We start from the raw sequence: 18,852 nt of genomic DNA on the forward strand, positions 1-18,852 counted from the left end.
CAGGGTGCCTAAAGAATGTATGCAAATTGATCTCAGAAAAAAACATATCAAAGGAATGTTAAAACTGTCTCGTCAAATTGTAAACCTCAAACACAAATGGCAAAAACCTTCCCCATCAAACACTGATGCGTTTCACAAACAATCCTGTCTCGTAAATATTCTGTTCATATCCAAAAAAAACCACCTTATATTTGTTATCAGTGTAATAGAGTTCATAGTCAATGTATCTGTTCACAGCCAATGTAAAATTTGAATGTATTTGCAAGTTGTTCAGTGTCAACACATTTCATTTGTTTTCTTTACAATATATGCTCCTGGCTATTCTAGCAGTGTGGTTCTATGGAAAGCAGTGTCGGTTAGTCTGTCCATCACATTTCATCCAGACTGAAATACCTCAACTATTGGATGGGTTGCTATGAAATTTTTAACCAGTATTCATAGTCCCCAGAGGATGAATCCTACCTTTGGTGATCCCCTGATTTTTCCTTCATCGCCACCAGCAGCTCAAAGTTTTGATTATTACTCCAATACTTTGGTCTATGACCAAATATACCTGCAAAAGCTGTAGTTTGTGTTTAGTGCTAATTAGCAAATGTTAGCTTGCTGACACACTAAACTACAATTGTGAACACGATAAACCTGCTTAACCTCTGCATGTTAGCATTCTGCAGACCACTGTCTAAAGGGTTTTAGTAGCCTAGATTCTATACACAGGACACACAGTAAACCAATTATGCTTCATACATCTAACCATCCATTCTGTACTCTTTTAGTATAAAAAGTGCCAGTGCAAGTTCCTATGAAATGTATAGGCCTAATTAAATTACCAGTATATGAGCAGAATTTGTAGGAGACAGGAATATTCGCAAATTGTCGACAGTTTCAGTGGTTAATGTATCCTTTCATGATAAGAAGTGTGAACTCAAGGTCAGAGTGTATTTTCTCTGACTCATCCAGCACTGATTATAAATTGCCAACAGAAAATATCCCAGCTAGTTAATCTCAGAAAAAAAAAAAACTTTTAATCTCTGAAAACATAAATAAATGCGGCTTCTACAAACGCTTTGAACACGAGTGTTTACTTTTTACCTCTGAGTCAGCTACGTGGTTGTGTGAGATTAAAGAATTTGTGGCGGTGAGTGAAGTCCGAGCAAAATTTGACGTGAAGAAATGTTTTTTCTTCCACCTCTCTCTGGATATAGAATTTCTCAAATGAGTGAATTCCTTGACAATCAAGGCACTGAGAGAGCTTACAACGTCTGGTTGAGAGCCACGCAGTACCACCATCACCGTTTTAACTGTTGGCCAGTAAACTGCGCTTAATGACCATCTGGTTGGTTATGAGCCGTGCTTAAAAACAGCAAATCAATCAGTCATTGTATAAACACCATCTTCTAGCCCCTTATTGATTTCTGTGAGCTGTAGGAGTGTTAGTAAAATTCTCCAGAGGGATATGGTGCTCATCCTCTTATCCTGGACAATAAGATCAACTCAGTGTGACTGGCTAATCTCCCCCTTGGAGTTTAAACTCTTCACCAGAAATGACACTTCTTTTCCTTGTTACTCACACATACACACATAGATGACAAGGGATCAGATTAAGTTCTCCTTTTTATTATTTGCCTCTCAATGGCTGTTGGAGCTCATTGTGGCCTCAGAGGTGTCTATTTGACTGCACTTGCTGGAGTTTTTTCTCTCCTATTTCTATCTTTTCATCTCTGTTTTTTGCTTTTGGCTCACCGCTGCCTTCACTTCATTCATCCTTCCATCCTTCTTTTTTCTTTGTTTTGAATCAATCTATCGCTCAATGTGCTGCAACGTTGTGGGAACAGAGGAAATTTGCCATGTAATCACCTCTGTCCTCCCCATTTTCATTGTTTTCCCTCTTCTGCTCTTGTAGCAACTTCGATTGGTATATTTGGTTGTAACATCTACACAGAGAAGCACAAACAGAGCATTTAAATGAGTCCAAGAAGTGTTTTTACCCCAGCTCATACTGTACCTTGGGTGTTCCTTCTAGCAAGACAATACATTCTATTGCTTTTGGTCAGTGTTTTGAATAGATAAACAACTTCACTGGACCTCCTCCAGGTATAGCCTGAGAGACTGAGCAACTTTCTGCTTTCTATTACTTTCTCTACCATAAAACTTGCGTCAACTCCAACTAAGTGCTCACTACAAGAATTATGAAGTGTTGCATTCCTGTGAGAGTCCTGCAGCTTCCTTTTTCATTTTGATTTTCAACATAACTGCAAACCTTTTTTGGATCCTTTTATTAGAAACTACAGTGTTTGCTTTTGTAGAGGGTCTTGCCACCGTGCTTTTATTCTGCACTAGCAATGCAGGATTTTTCAACCCACTCTTTTGGAGGTGTAATGGTGAAATACAGACTGAGGCTGATTGAGGGAGCAGGCTGACGTGTGGCAACAACCATAACAGAAAGTTAGAGCCAATGAGATGCAGATCCTCTTGTGGCCTCTAGCCACGGGTGTCCAAGTATGACCTTGACTGTGTTAAAGTTGTAGTGAAATCTTGGCAGCAATTTTGAGAAATTTCTCAACCTATCACACTAAGGGGATTTGGTAGGGGTTTGATTGTCTCAGCTCTACCAAGGTTAAAACCCAAATTATGATTGTCTATCTTCACACTGGCAAGTTGTGGCGAGCAGTGCCCTAAACTCAGATCCCAGCTCGTGCCTTCTGAAACACATGTCACAGAGATAGTCTCTGTCTATATGGACACATCAAAGTCCCACACACTGGAGCGCACAGTATGTCAGGAATTTATGAACAAGTCTGACAATATGAGAACACAATGATGAGTGTTAATAAATCATTGCTTGTTACATGGTAATGTAATAAGCCCTCTGGCTATCATGCAAATGAAGTGGCTGTGGGGAGTAGTGCCCTCAGGATCTCTTCTTTCATCTATGTTGAGTGGCTGCGTTCTACACATGATGTCCATGTGCGACTGTTTCGATGTAAATTTGTGGCTATTTTTTTTTACCTACAACTGCCTAGAAACATTATAAGAAGAGGTTAAATGGAATTTTGTTGTCCAATTACATGGCAAGAATTTTATTCATATTGCTATATTGCACAGTTGGGCATAAAAAGCCTTTCTACTCAGCAAATCTACCCTGGATGAATAAAGGTTAAAACAATCAGTAACATTATCTTCCTCTCATTTAGATATTCCTACATGTAATTTTTTCTTAAACTTCTGTTGCCAGAAGCTTATACTTAGTTGTCCCCGCCACAAGAGAACATTGTTTGCAGTAAAATGTGGGAAACCTTGTCCTCTGGCTGCAGGGGGGGACATTTTGAAGCACAGTGAGATAAAAAAAAACAAACTAAACTGATCTACAGATTTTTTTAAATCTGGGTATTCTTCTTTGCAAGCGGAAAAAAAATAAAGACAATCTTTACTGATCTTGAGATACCACTTGAGAGTGAACGCTGAAAGGAGCTGTTTGTATATAAATAGCTGTGTAAATAATACTCATCATTTTATAGGAGAATTGTGAGTAGTGTAGTGTCTACCGGCCCTCACTGTGTAGCACTCAGATTGTTTTTAGGGTATTGTTTTGTGGGTTATTTAATGATACCGATAGGTCATTATCAGACTTTTCTATCTCTCACTCTGTTTAATCCTTTTAAGATTTTCTGACAAGAGTAAATTAATATGACAGTGACACTAATTTTGGAAGGTTTCTTTTACTTATTTTGTGTATCTTTGAAATAAACTTAAAATAGCTGTCTCATTAAAATGTACCAAAATCTTGTTTTTTTTTCTTTTAGGATTGCACATTCATCCTCTATGCAATGCACACTTTTATATGTCTGCTTTACAAAAATGTGTTACCTTGAACCAATCCCAGTTCATCAGCGACACCTGCATGCTTTCTGCCCACAAATCTCCCTCTCTGTCTCTTTCTCACACACTCGGAGGTAGAAATTAATATAGAAACAGGCAAGAAACACGCATTGCATGTGCATGCCCCAACACAAACCTGAAAAAACAAACAAACAAACTGCTCCCTGGTTCAGTTTATTAGATTGGTATATCTGGACAGGGTTAATAAGAATGCTGACCCCACCATCACCCCTTGCTGGCCTCAACCCTTACTTCTTCTCCCTTGCCTCATTAATCTGTCAAGTAAACAGAACCCTCTCCTCCTCACCCACTGGATTTGAGAGAGAGAGAGAGAGAGAGAGAGAGAGAGAGAGAGAGAGAGAGAGAGAGAGAGGGATTTGATGAGAGAGGGAGAGGCACACAGGTCCTTATTTTGCCATCCCTTATATTTTTCTGCATCTTGTGTTAAACCTAACAGTTGAGCAAACAACTTGCTAGGGTGTTAGTCTGGTGATTTGTCACTCACTCACTCACTCACTCACTCACTCGCACACACACACAGAAAGGTACTCTGAATTATGAATATATCTAAGCCAAACTGCTTTTACTCTTTTTGATTAAAAAGATCCATTTGGCCTATAAATTATCTTTTTGTTTCCAATTCTAATATTAACCTAAAGGGGGGCAACTAATAATTCATTTCCTTATTGATTAATTATTATTTTCTTGATTAATGGTTTAGTCTACTGTATGAAATGTAAAGAAGTAGGGGGCTTGATATGTCCGACCAAAACCCAAAGATATTTCCTTTACAATCATATATTACAAAGAAGAGCAGCAAATCCTTGCACTTGAGAAGATGAAAGCATGCATTTACCGATTAATTGATTATCAAAATGTTTGCATTGATTCATTTTCTTTCAATCGACTTAATCGACCAATCGGTGCAGTTCTGCACTCCAAACTAAGTCTCGGTCTCTTTAAATTGTTGGTGAATATCTGTGTGCTGGAAATCCCTTGACAAGTTCTTGCAGGACCTAAAGTATAAAGTACACCTCAAAGAGAGCTTTAAAGCATTAACAGGGGCCAGGATTCAGTGGATGATTTATTAGAAGATGAAGTGGATCAGAAGGTCTGAGCCTAGGGTCCCAAGGCCAATAGGCCTGCCTTATCAAACACCACCAGGCTCCATGGCCAATCTCCAACTAGTCTGTGGGCAACTCCCTACCAGCGCTGGCTTTGATTGCTGATAAAAGTCAGATTAAGGAACTACAGTGCTTTGTTGGGAGCAGAGGAGACTTTGCTCTACTTTAAAAAATATTAATTTGTTTTCTAAATATATAGTCAAATAAACAAGAAAAGCTCATTTCAAAAACATGATTGTATGATTCTCAAGTTCACATACATTCAGTTTTAACCAATGGGTGAATTTGTACTGCCAAGACGCACATGATTATGATGGGGCTACCGTATCTGATTGTGGGTTTCTGTTTAACATGCCAACATAGAAAGATTTTTATAAATGTGGCACCTGAACACAACAAGAAAAAAACCCAACAGTTTGATAGCTGAAGAAGTTAACGTCCTTACTGTTTTCCAGTTGATGTCATGCATCCGCGTGGTGGCTGCTTTACCTGGATTAGCCACAAAGCCAAGGGCAGATTCAGTCCCAGTCCCAGCGGGCTCAATCATTTCACTTCACAGGCAGAGATACTAGCTCACTGATAACATGCAGGTCAAGGATATGATAGAATCCACAGTAAATATCTAATTCATGTCTGGAGTTAAGGGAGAAGGCTAGATGAAGGAGAAGACAGAGCATATCTTCAAGTAGGAGGATGTGCTATAAATCATTCCCCTGAGATTAAATTAATTATAGTTCATTAGTGGCATCGCGTCCATTTTGATTTCCATTAATGATGACAGGTTGGAAGGAATAAATAAGACTTGTGTTTTTATTTTTTTAGACTCATGAGGCAGTTTGCCTCGACGGAGCCTTTATGATTGCATAAAGCACGAGAAGGCCCCGCAACACACAGACCTCATATGCCACTCATGCAAATTAAATTACATACGATCAATATTGCAGATCCATCTAACGATCACATAGTTGCCTGCCTTGGACTGCTGTAGCAATCTTTTTTAATATAAGGGAGGCAGCGAGAAGAGAGCGAAGAGAGCATTTCACCAATGCATTAGTGGGGCTACTGGCACACACATTAATAAGATGTCTGGATGATTACTTAAAAGGATAACCGAGCATATTCAAATATTTTTCATACCAAATTGTATGCTACCTGTACCTGTGATAAGCCAACTGAAGAAAACAGCAGTTCACAAACATACAAATTACACCACCTGAGAGGGTAATTGCTTCGCCTCCCCTATCCATCATCAGTAACATTGTACTTTCAAAAGACCATTCACACATTTAAGGGCACGCAGGAAAATACATGCACTATCACACACACCCCTACGCACATAAATGCATCTTATTTCTTTCTTAATTCTTTTTTTTCCTTTCTCCCTGACACTCAAAATCTCTTATTTTGTCTGCTAGAATGTATTTGTTTTGAACAAGTAATAATTAAACAGATTACAGCACAGCTAACTAATCAAAACTGCCACACTCTTCAAGGCACAAAGTAATTGCCATCCATTCTTTAATTTCCCCCTTAACCCAATACACATAAACAGGTGCATATGTGCGCACACAGGCAGACACCCTCAGCGGGCAGGTCATTAACATCCATGCATCTCGCTGATGCATGGAGAGTTCCTCCATTGGATTCAGATTGCACTGAAGGGACCTTTGATTTAAGTCCAGTTGTAAATGCAGTCCCACTGGTCCTGCTTGGTTTGGCCATTGATTGTATGTGTTCATTCGCCATGTGAGTTAAGCTCGGTGCAATCAGATAGAACAGTATGAGGCCCTCTGACCTCTCCCCCTGAACTGAAGAGGACTGAATATCGAACTCCTTTCTCGTTCAATCTTCACTCACCATTGTTCTGTCAATTACTCCGGCTCCTAACGACTCTCCGGCATGGGGTAAAGTTGACTTGTAGACACATATTCACTAACCCAAACAATGTACATTTGCATGGGCTCACAGTTAAGGGGGTGTAGTCAAATGTCAGCACTGGATGAACAAACCATTCTTTATTCAGATCTGCTCTTGTGTATGCATTTATGCCTTAAATATAGCTCTGCAAGCAAATTTTACATACACAATTCTTAAATTACACACACAGCTAACATATGGAATATAATCACTACATCCACTGACGGATGACGCTATTGCTCACTGCTCATGATAAAAAATGCATATGTGAATGACAAATTTCTACAATTTTCTAATGACTGGATTTCCATAAGAGGGACCACATATTAACTGTCTTGCATTTCACATGAGGGAGGGGGGGAGTGAGAGAACCTGTCATTGAGATGGGGGGGGAAGAGAGGTGATGAAAGCAGGGAAAGATTGCACCCCATACAAGGCCTCCAGCTATTATTACCATATCATGAGAACAATCAATCAGATTGGGTTAAAATGTACATGCTGTTTCAGGGCCACTTAGACATGCATAATGAGATCATGAATATGACACAGCTTCCATATGTGGCACAGAGTGGGCTGTTCACACTCTTGGGGCCCCAAGTAACCTATATGTGAGTGAACACGGCATGTAATACAAGGGGCGACACCCCTCCATGTATTTCTTGATCTGTGTTCACGTTCTGGTTGACTTGAAACCTCAACCGGCTCAATAAAAAGATGATTTTCTTTTACCGTTTGCCTTCTAGCCCTACTAGGCTTGGGTAATGTGGTTGGACTTATCGCCATAAGAATATTGTAGGATATGGGATTGTTTACATACTTGCCTACATTCTTTTCATGAGCATAAAGGACTAAAAAGTATGTCTGCCCCCCTCACTTGTATTGTTTTTTTTTATTGATTTTCTTACTAAAGTTAAGTTAGAGCTTTGTTCAGTTATTACCTTGTGCTCAAAGCAGCAGTGACTGCAGTTAGTTTAACTGTTTAAAAATAATGTAATAGTTTAATAGTTTATACTGTCCTAAAGATGTTAGGCTTGAACACCAGTTCAAAAATTCAATATTAAACCTCAATGCTCTTTGTAGTAAGGAGGTAAACACACACAAGCAAGTACAGTATATCAGAGGCTATATACATGAATGCATGAATTCATTCATTCATTAGCTGTGTCACAATTCCATACAAGTTTTACAGTAAATGCAATTTAGTAGTCTTTATAGCATGGTGTTTTTGCAGTAAGTACATAAGAAATAAAAACAATCAGAAATTTTACTATACCTGTACCATTGGATGTCAGTGAAACTGTGCTACTTCCAATTTTGTTGTCTCCTTGAGAGGAGTTTATAGTGTGTGTGTGTGTGTGTGTGTGTGTGTGTGTGTGTGTGTGTGTGTGTGTGTGTGTGTGTGTGTGTGTGTGTGTGTGTGTGTGTGTGTCTTTGTGTTCCTGTAGCTGTTCTGGCAGCATCCACAATTAGTTCAAATATTTCCTAGCTCCTCCGTTTCCTTTGTGCAGTACATTGTGGGAGCATAGTTTCCATCAAGAGCATAAATCAATTCATTTGTTTTTGGTGTGTAGACTGACTGTTGCTATATTTGTCACTTTTCCAGCATAAACACACTACATACTCTAAACCTGCTTAGAATTATTACGCAGTATGGATTAGAGACACAGCTTACAGTTGGTCCACATAGGATGCAGTGGCCGTATGTGACAGTTGCCTCGCCGATCTGCTGCAGCTCTCATGCCTGAGGTGACCACACAGAGAGTGTTTCTGCTGCAGAGCTACTGCTGCCAGCCCTATCTTTCTATACTGAGTTTGCCTTTGATAAATACAATACAGTAAAAGCCCTGTTAAAATATGAATGGATTCAGAAACACTGACTTTTAATCTCAAACAGATACAGGAGGTGTTGAGTTAAAAAACAACAACATTTTTTTCATGTCTGTGACATATTCTACAGATACAGAGATTGAAAGTAGTAAAAGGTGTATTCTCCGATCAGCCATAACATTATGACCACCTGGGCACCCTGGTACCCCACAAGAGCTGCAGTTTTGGAGATGCTCTGATCCAGTCATCTAGCCATCACAAGTTGTCTCTTGTCAAAGTCGCTCAAATCCTCACACTGCCCATTTTTCCTGCTTCTAACACATCAACTTGAGGACAAAATGTTCACTTGCTGCCGAATATATCAGAGATAATCAGTGTTATTCACTTCACCTGTCAGTGCTCATAATGTTAGGGCTGATCGGTGTATGCTGTTAGTATAAAGTCGATATGACTATGAACAGACTTTTCATTGTCTATTTTTGACGGGAACCACGCGCTGCATGCAGAAACAATTGGCAAGGTCTCGACTCTCTGTTAAAACATCAGCTGAGATGCATGGCTCATGCGGGCACTGTGGCTACTCTAATCTGTTAACACCGGTTGAAATAAAAAGCAAGATGTCTGCCACGCACTGTAGATGCAAGCAGTGTGGACCCTGCGTTAAGAGTTGAATTGCTCAGTGACAATGCTAATATTCTGATGTTTGGCATGCAGTATTCATCACACTCACCATGTTAGTATAGCATGCATGCTAACATGTGCTCATTAGTACTGGATTAAGGGCTCTAAACCAAAGGTACAACAGATGTTGATGGGAGTCTCGGTAGTTCATGAACAAAATCACGGACAAAGTCAAATTTGACCTGATGATGACTCTACACAACATGACTGTCTGTACAAAATTTCATGGTGATCCATCCATTTCTAACCCATAATGTTGATTTATCGCCCCCTGAAGAGCACGGCTTTCTATACATCTCAGCAGGTAATCTCACGTAACGATGAAAAAGGATACGTGATGTGCTGGAAGGTATTCTTGCATGCAGATAGAACAATGCTTAGTAGGGGCAATCTGATCTAAGTAGAGTCTTTATAGAGTATTTATATGGGAATTGTGGCTTTCTTCTCTCCCTGGCACACTGCAGAGTATGCTAATCATTTCAGTCTAAAACAAGCTTGGGGTTTCCATTCCCCCCCATTGATGCTCGCTTCCTCTGTTTCACAGAAAGACCCTCAGAGGCTCATGTCACCTCCCTCAGCAGATGGCTGGGGCAAAACACAGAATGACAAGCCTCGATTTCACTGATGCTTAAAACATGATTTCACCAACTGTTGGAAAACAATTTGAATCTTTAACCTATTTTCACACCGGAGCTCGCACACCGAGCAGACTTTCCTCATCAAAGGCTCAGCACAACTTTGAGACTTTTCATGCAACTTCCTGGCAAGATTTATTTTTTTCCTCTCCAAATCCTAACCCCTAAAATACATTTCACCACAGCTGCAATAAGTGCAAAGATGATGAAACACACACTGTAAAGCATATATTGTTGGCTGAAATATAATTCCATTTATCCCGGTGTCTTGTCGCGTTGTCACTCAAGACGTAAGACTATGGTGTTGTTTTTAGATAGCAGCCCTAAGAACTTTGGTTTACAGGCTTGCATCATTGTGTAGGTGTTGTAAGGCTGTCTTGTCAGTCTTTTAGAGTAAGCCTTACTCCCACTCGCTCGCAGCGGGAGTCATCTCTAGCAACAGCAGACAAATTGAATGTGGTGGCATGTTTCATGATCCCGTAGACTTTGAAGGTGAAAAGATGCTGGAGGGTTCTATTTGTTCACTTGTTTGTTTGTTTGTTTGTTTGTTTGTTTGTGCGCGCGCGTGTGCATGCGTCATCGTGTACGCACACAGACGGGAGTCAAGAGTTAATGTTTACAGTAAGAAAAAACACATTTGACAGTGTTACTTCTCAGTATGCAGCCTGTTTCAGGCATTCACTGGGTTGAATGCACTGGCAGTTTTACATCAGTCAAGTCTGAATAAACACCATAGTTACTTATTCTGTAAAAGTCACAAAGGCAGTAGTAGGAACATTCTTGTTACAATTACAACATGGTGCAAGTATGAGCTGAATGCTGCCTCATTAACAGAATGGCTACAGTAGCGCAAGGTTAAATTAACACAGAGGGATACTAAGTGGGTCTTGTTCTGCCTCCATAAGAGTGCTGCAATAAATCTGTCACTTAAGGAAAATAAAATCATTTGAATAGGCTGTGAACATCTGTGAGTGAATAAATGTAAGCTACTGAGGAGATTTGTCTCATGATAAGCCAATTACATGTGTTTTTACTCATTCTTTTTTCAAAATTCTTGTTTTTTTTTTAATCTTATGTGAGGCCATCATCAGAACCATCAGTCTACCCCGCTAAATTTTAAACGATCGTCAACGCCAATATTCCGCATGCGAGCAAGGAGGATATAATTGAGAGTCATAACCTAACATCCTTTTGTACAATGCTTGGCTGCTTCCATAAAATAACATAAAAAAATCTGCTGCCTATCTAATAAATGAGAAAACTGATGAGAAAAGTGGAGAATCCAGCAGGGACAAGTCTCCCCTCACACTCACAAAGGTCATTAATGAAGATGTTATGTAAGAGCTGAATATTTAGTCAATTAATGGATTAGGTCATTGACTGACAGAATTTTGTTTGTTTGTAAATACATTTTTCAAGCAAAAAAAGCCAAACATCCCAGACTTTTTCCCAGATTAGTTATACACAATAGTAAACGTAAAGCCTGTTGTTACTGGACTGATGGTCGGAAAGCACAAGAAAATTAATACATTTACAGACTCTTGGAAATTATAATGACAGAATTTCCTAATTGTGTAATTGAGAAAGTAATCAGAAGATTAATCAGTTCAGAAATAAGAAATCAAAATGTATATGCCAAATAAGAAATGAATTGAAATCTACCAGCGATGAAGCCTGTGAGAAAACGGGTAACACTTGTCTCCCTTCGTATCCCTCACTGCTGTTCTTCAGCAGTGCCACTGCTCCTTTTTCTGTACCAGATGCCAAATATTGCGCAAGCATTGCAGCTCCATCCATAATGCTCCTGTCATGTTGATAGAGCCAAAGCCCGAAATATATAATTTTAACAAGTAGCTTCCAATGTCTGAAAACACCCTCATGTTTGTCAAAAGCTTTACCGCTCCTGAAATCGCTACGTCCCCTCTGTGCGTGTGTTAATTTGAGGGAGTGAGCAAATTGAGAAATGTTGGCCATTAGATTCGGTTTACTTTAATTAGTTGTTAGATGCCACGCCTCACCACCTGCAATTACAAATCGAACTCCCATTGCAGCCTGGGAAAGAAGCTACTGATTGACATGCTGAGTATTGGGTCACAGAACTGCTGCTGCCGTAACAAACCCTTCATTTGTTTCCCATTCTCAACTCCTTCCCCTCAATCAAACGGGAACTCCAAATTGTGTTAGATTTCATTAAAAAGAAATAATGGAGCCAGAAGCAGCTTGAGTACCTGACATGAATTGCTGATGACTCTCTTTTTGATTTTGCAGTGTGGTTATTCTATAGGAACATCACTGTCAACTCTGTTTACATGGAGGACCCACCCACTTGACTCGCATCAACGTGCGCAGACACAAAGATAATGTGTATGATATTCCTCAAGTGTGTGGTGTATGCATTCCCATGCTTAGTTATCCCAACGGCTGATGGGGATTTGAAATTCAATAGCACTTGCAGGAAAAAATAAAGAATATGAATTGGCTTCACGGTGGGGAGAAGCAGTCGGTCGTTCAATGGTAACGGAGAGTAGTGAGGACACAGAAGCGGAGGACTTGCTGCTGAAGGACAACTCTTAGCATTTAAGTGTACTAATACATCTTCATAACAGAGAAGGCAGTATTGTCTGACGTCCATTTGATCTTGCATCAGTCAGCTTTATTACCGCCTGGAGACTTGTACAATCATGTAGTAGCCTATTTGTGGCTAAATCCGCTCAACGTAGACTCCCTTGTGTTAAGAGGGGCACAGAATTGAGATTGGTTGATGTTTTTTTTTTTTTTGAGGTTTTGCGTTCAATTTGTTCACAAGAGAGGTTATTTCTCAAGAGGGGCTGTGATGTGTTGCGACAGCTTAGTGCATAAAACTGTCTGTTTAAACTGAAAAATTAAAATGTATGTATGTGTAAAAGGAACAATTGTGTATCTCTATGGGCAGCTATGTTGATAGACATCTTCAGTACAGTTAGGACCAGGTCCAGCTCACTATAGGGTTTTCTTATCTCATACACACTGCAATCCTTGCTGTCTGCATACAGATGCCCTCAAATACTAAATGCTGACCATGGCATTCTATGACACAGATCAGCATTTTATTTTTTATTTTTTTTAAACTGCTGGATTGGTTTCTAAAGTGATTTTTTGGGCACACACAGAATCCAGAACATTTTGAGACCTTATAATGAGTGTAAATTTACAAGCTGGGTTTCGCTTTATCTGCAAAGGGAATACAAGTCTTGCCAGGAGGCAAACGGTTTTTGCTGTTATATAGACAATTAATTTACAGCATGCTGTATTGAAACCCAAACATCCAAAGATGTAATCCATTCCCATACAGGCTACCACACATATTGCACTGTAACTAAATCATCATTTGTTAAAGAGGGTGGTTTCTGTGGTACACATAAAGAAACTGCTGCCCGGAGATAGAGCTGCAGTTGCTATAGAGAATAGAAAATGTTTCACATGATGAACATACAAATACATACAAACACAACCACATTTATTTTTTCTAGAAAGTAAAAAGTTAAAGAGATGTCTTAATAAGCTACTTTCTCTACCTTGAATAGAATCCTATAAGAAAACATATACAACATCACAATTGTAATAGTTTGTTCATGTCACTCGTAATTTGTTACTTTTTCTTTTCTAACAAAAATAATGCAAATAAATAATCGCATCACAGGCTGCAGCAGAATTAATTTCTTGACTTTTCAAAATAACTCGATTATGGCTTTTATTTCCCAGCACCTATTACTGTCTCACATACTATAACTGAACTTTAACATTTCATATGCTTTGTGTTCTCCTAGACCTTTTTTTCTCTTCTGTACTAACACTTTTAACCGTTTATTTCTCTTTTCACACCTCAACTCTCAGCTGACTCAGTTTCTCCAGAGCACATAAGATCAGTATAGTGAGCCTATGTTTGCTAAAGTAACTGGACTGCTGTTCTGAAGCAGATACACACACAATGTGCACAACTCTGGGACATGACAACTATCAGTTTTCTGAACCTCCCCTAAGTAGTCATTGTGTAGAAATGATGCACATCCATTAAAAGGATTCCTCATTATACTGAGATACAACTGTCTCTCTAAGTGTGCATGTCCACAGTTGATATGATCATGATTGATTGGTTGTTGGAAGTTTAGTCATCAAACCTGTCTGAATCAGTCTGTCACCTGGCGGTCACACCACTGGCTGTAAATGGCTACATTTTCTACCACGAGACAGAGGAGACGCATCCTGCTCCCCGTATTTATCTCTCAGGTTCTGGCAGTGATGCTGTTTTAATGGTCGGCAAAGTGAGCTTCAATTGGAGATTAGGAGAAGTTTAATGTTTTAGAGCACTTGTCTTTTCAAACTCCTTGGCTTCAATCTAAACATATTTCCATTACCCCTTTTCATATTCTGGCTAATGAAGATCGTTTTGCACTTAACCTGACTGATGGGATATCTGCTATCCACGGTACAGCCATTGAATAGAATCACTCCCTGTGTATGGACCTATTACTGGTGAGTAGGAGAAAGTATGTCAAAAAGGAAATCTGTGCAGGTACCAGCGAACTAAATTAAATTAATTTAGAAAATTACTTTCAAGGCTTTCAGACTTAATTCAACAAATCTTACTCTGTTGTAGCCTCAAGCCAGCCTAAATCTTTTGAGACTTGTTTTTTTTCTCCTGCTGGTGGCCTGGAAAATATCCACAGAGAATGGATAGAGCCGACCAGCTGGAAGTTTGACCAATCAGAGAGCTATAATAGCTGATGTTACTGGGCAACTCCTAAAACCTTGTTTTGGTCTCATAAATGAAGCAGGATCCTGCACCCCTAAGGCCTGTTTCTTTCTTTCCCAAAAAGTAATTCAAAAAGCGATTTCAGTGGACAATGTACGAGTCGAGACAGCTCATTTTGTTCCTGTTTTGAAATCAAAAGCAAAGACCAATAAAAGCCCATCATGCAGTATGTTTGTCTGATCCGGTGTGTCGAGGGTTCATGTTGATGCCTGACCACAAAAAGCAAAGCGTAATTTGAGAGCTGGCTACCACCGCTGGTCAGGAGATGAAACTGACACTGCCAGGGGAGGGTTTTTTATATTTCAGCAGTCATGGTCTTGTGTATTTTCAAATAGACTGAAGTCCAAGGCTGCTCCTCTCTCTAACCTCATCAAAGATTTCAAAATTAAAGTTCAATGTTTTGATAATCTTCCCATTTGGCAAACTCTGAATGATGCTTTTTATTCCATTTCATATGTAAGCTAAAGAACCCTAAAAGCACAGGGTCATGGCAGGTGTTGCATTATCATCTCAATACTTCAAGGTAGTCTTTTGTTGAATGGAGAATTGCAGGGCATAATTCCAGATTCAACATGTATGACCTTGATTTGAGCAGCTCTGTATAATTCAATGTCTGTTCACCTCAGCGGGGGCTGTGAAAGAAATGCATGTAAATGATAGATGACTTGTCATTCATCACTGTCGTCACCTTGACACCCAGGAGGAAATAACAACCCAGCCAGGGTGTGTCACTTCCTGTGTGCAGCCACTTTGTCTTTGCCTAAAACCGTTTAGCTGTCGAGTTGAATGTCAAATACTGTACAAAGACACACATGCAGAAACTCAAAAACAGATGCATAGTTATTATTCATCATGGAAACATGTTCACAAAGCACACTGTTTGTCTTGATTAGAAAGTTGCAGATGTTCTTTTGTCAAATGTCATTCAACTTTTCAAATTTAAGTAATCACTAAACGCCACCAAAAGTTCCTCAGACTTGTAAAACATTATGATTCCTTACCCAAATACAATACTCATATGTAAAGGCTTAGACAAACAGTTTGGTATATTTCAGCCCATATACTAAATATTAGGGATACATGTGTACCTCACATTATTGTCATTTACAAAGCATATAAGTTTTAGATTTAGAATTTCCTTCTTTTCAAGCAGCCTTTTTTGTTCAGTTTCATTTCTGAGGGATGAAAAACAATTTACAACTTACATTTCTTCATCTCAACTTTGATGTCTAAGTTGCTTTAATGGATGAAGGTGATTTGAAAGCACTGTAACTGTACATTTTAACAAAGGGTAACTTAAGATAATTAGTTATAAATGATTACTGTTGGGAAAAGTTTCTGGGATTCCTTCTTATTCCACATTAAGAAGACAGTTTAAACTGAATGTGACGTAACATGGGTGAGGTTTCATAAAAAAGATAAGGCTGCTGTATTTGATATCTTGTAACCTGCAGTAACATCATTTTTTGACCACAAAAAAGTTTTGAACACAAGAATGATATATCACCTTATGTACACATCCAGCAGTTACGGAGAAACATTATCAATCATTTGGAGTCGTGGTTTTGGCCACCTGATAAAAGTAAGTCCAATATTCGCCCTTATTTAGCTCTAGTTTTGGTCTCTACCAACTCCTGACTTAAATTTCTGGCTCTTCAGCAACTAAATGCTCCACTATGTCCACCAGCTTTGTGTTTATGCATATTTGTTGCTGAGAGAGAACACAAACATTAACGCTGCAGCTGAACTATAAAACTATAAAGCTTCGTAAAGCCGCAGGGACCTGCATATTCAAGTGACATTCTTGTAGGTTTATCAATCTGAATTATCCCTTTCACATTGTCAGTGTTTTCCACTGTCATTTGATACAATGTTATTATAAAAATGTCAATTATAGCTGCTTTCAAAATGTCACACACAAACACAATAATGTGTTTTTAATTGTATTTTGGCCAACCATTCCATGGTATAGGGCACAGAGGACTGAGGCTTTGGCTACATAGACAATGCTTGTTAACAGGATCAATCCATTGTTGTTTTTTTGTCTTCATGGGATTTGTTGACAATATGAAAAGTATAGAATATTTCCGGACCTATCTTTTAAGTGCGAGCAAGGGGCAACACTGTCTTCCTTGAACAATACATTTTATTGACTGCACTTAGAACTGGCTGTGGCCCTGCAGGCGTGGCAGTGCCAAGGAATTAATGGTTGAGATGCTGAGTCATGACCTCTTTCATCCTCACTCTTTGCAATCGCTCTCTAGTGACAGCTGTCCGAGAAATGAACAAGTGCGCTGCTGCTTTCTGGTTGTTCAGCAGGGTGTTCAGTTCATATTTCATTCACGCGTTGATTAATTCTGTGGAAGGAGGGAGTCTGACGTACCTTTGGCTAAAACTGTTCTCCTTCCTCCGACAGTGGAGGGTGACAATCCTGTGACCTTCACTTCTGACATCCTGACTCACCGTCCACACAACAGGGTTCATGGCCCTAGCTCCCAGGAACACCACGCCGTCCTTCAGCTTGACCCTTAAATACAGAAACAAAAAAACAAGGGAAAAATATTAAATTAGATGATACTGGAACTGTCACCAGAACTCATTAAATGAATTGAATTAAGTTTCAGAGCTTCTGAAGCACACATGGCCTCTTTTGCTCTCTCTGTCTCCGACACACACAAACATGTCAAAAGAAAGAAAGACATTTTTTGAGGTGGCGCTTTAATTGTCTCTCACAGAGGTCACAAAACAACACTTCAAATGCTCATAGGCTCTCACACTGACACACAGGCAAGAAGGACATTAGACTAACTACTGAAAGCTACAAAAACATGCTTTTACTAATATAAAAGCACTAAACTGAAGCTATAAAAGAAAAGAAAAAACTTTTGAAAGGGAACTTTTGATGGTAGATCTTGAGAAAATCATTACTATACTCTTCTAACAAAATGTGGATCACAAAGGAATTCTTTCTACTTTTGGACCTAATCCATTTTGGATAGTATATAATATAGTAAACTAAAATGATTGTACTTGGGATGAATATTGCTTTAGGAAAGTGAATCTGGCAGGTACAAGCTAAATTATTTCATTAGCAGTGATGAAACATAGCATCAGGACAACAGATGGCATGTTGGCTGAATTGAAATAATCACCACTCAGGGGTAGCAGGCTCAAATTAACCTCTGTGAAAGTCTGTTTAACAGCAATATGAGTACATAATGAAGGAGTCTTACATGACAAGTCATGTTTTACCCTTGTAATATCCCAACATTAGCACCTTCAAATTCCTTGTGTGTGAAAATCTGCTTGACAATAAACACAGATTCTGGTTCTTTATGGAGCAAGCTTCACTTAAGATAATTTTGGCTTTTTTCGCCCCAACACCTGGGGTTTTTAAAGGACTCCAATCTCTGCAGCCTTCATGCCACCTCTGCCCCACCCTTTTGTCCCCCTATCACTTCCATTAGTGGTGGTCACAGTCTGTGGGAGGCCATACAGGTGCAGAAGAACCATGACCTCCTTCTCTTTCAGCGTACTGACACGCTGTTGCTCTCCTCCTCCTCCTCTGTCACATGTAATTACCATGAAGTACGTGAGAGGCTTTCATTACTTCCTTCCCAACATGACAAATTGCTCTTGTTCAAACCACTGGCACGAATGGGGAAGAATATTCTATGTGAGTAGAAAGAAGGAAAGAACGGAAAGGAAAAGGGAGATCTGAAGTAAAACACCAACAGCACAAAAAAGGTGAGGAAGAAGAAACATTTCTATTCAGTAAAACATGAATGCTGGGTAATTTTTTCCCCACATCAAAATAATTGGAGACTGTCCTCGTTCTGGAGCTGTGAAAGACTTGTAAAGGATGAAGGAAAAAAACTGAGCTTAACTGGGGGATAATGACATGACAAACCATGCAGCAGTCCTTAGAAGAGCACAGTCATTACATCTTCAGTGTTCAACCGGTCTTTTTTGATCTTATCCAGGCCGCTGAGGCGGTAAT

The 18,852-nt window shown here is 39.4% G+C and overlaps 1 protein-coding gene across 1 annotated transcript in view; it reads right to left on the reverse strand.

The window, feature by feature from the left end:
* The window catches only part of si:dkey-112m2.1 (transmembrane protein 132C), a 143,869-nt gene that overhangs the window by 48,507 nt on the left and 76,510 nt on the right, over positions 1 to 18,852 (reverse strand). Inside the window, exon 4 of the mRNA XM_051412701.1 lies at positions 17,236 to 17,379. Coding sequence (XP_051268661.1) covers positions 17,236 to 17,379 — 144 coding nt within the window. The remainder of the gene's footprint in view (positions 1 to 17,235; positions 17,380 to 18,852) is intronic.

Source organism: Dicentrarchus labrax, unplaced genomic scaffold (genome assembly GCF_905237075.1).
Source record: "Dicentrarchus labrax unplaced genomic scaffold, dlabrax2021, whole genome shotgun sequence".
NCBI lineage: Eukaryota > Metazoa > Chordata > Actinopteri > Moronidae > Dicentrarchus > Dicentrarchus labrax.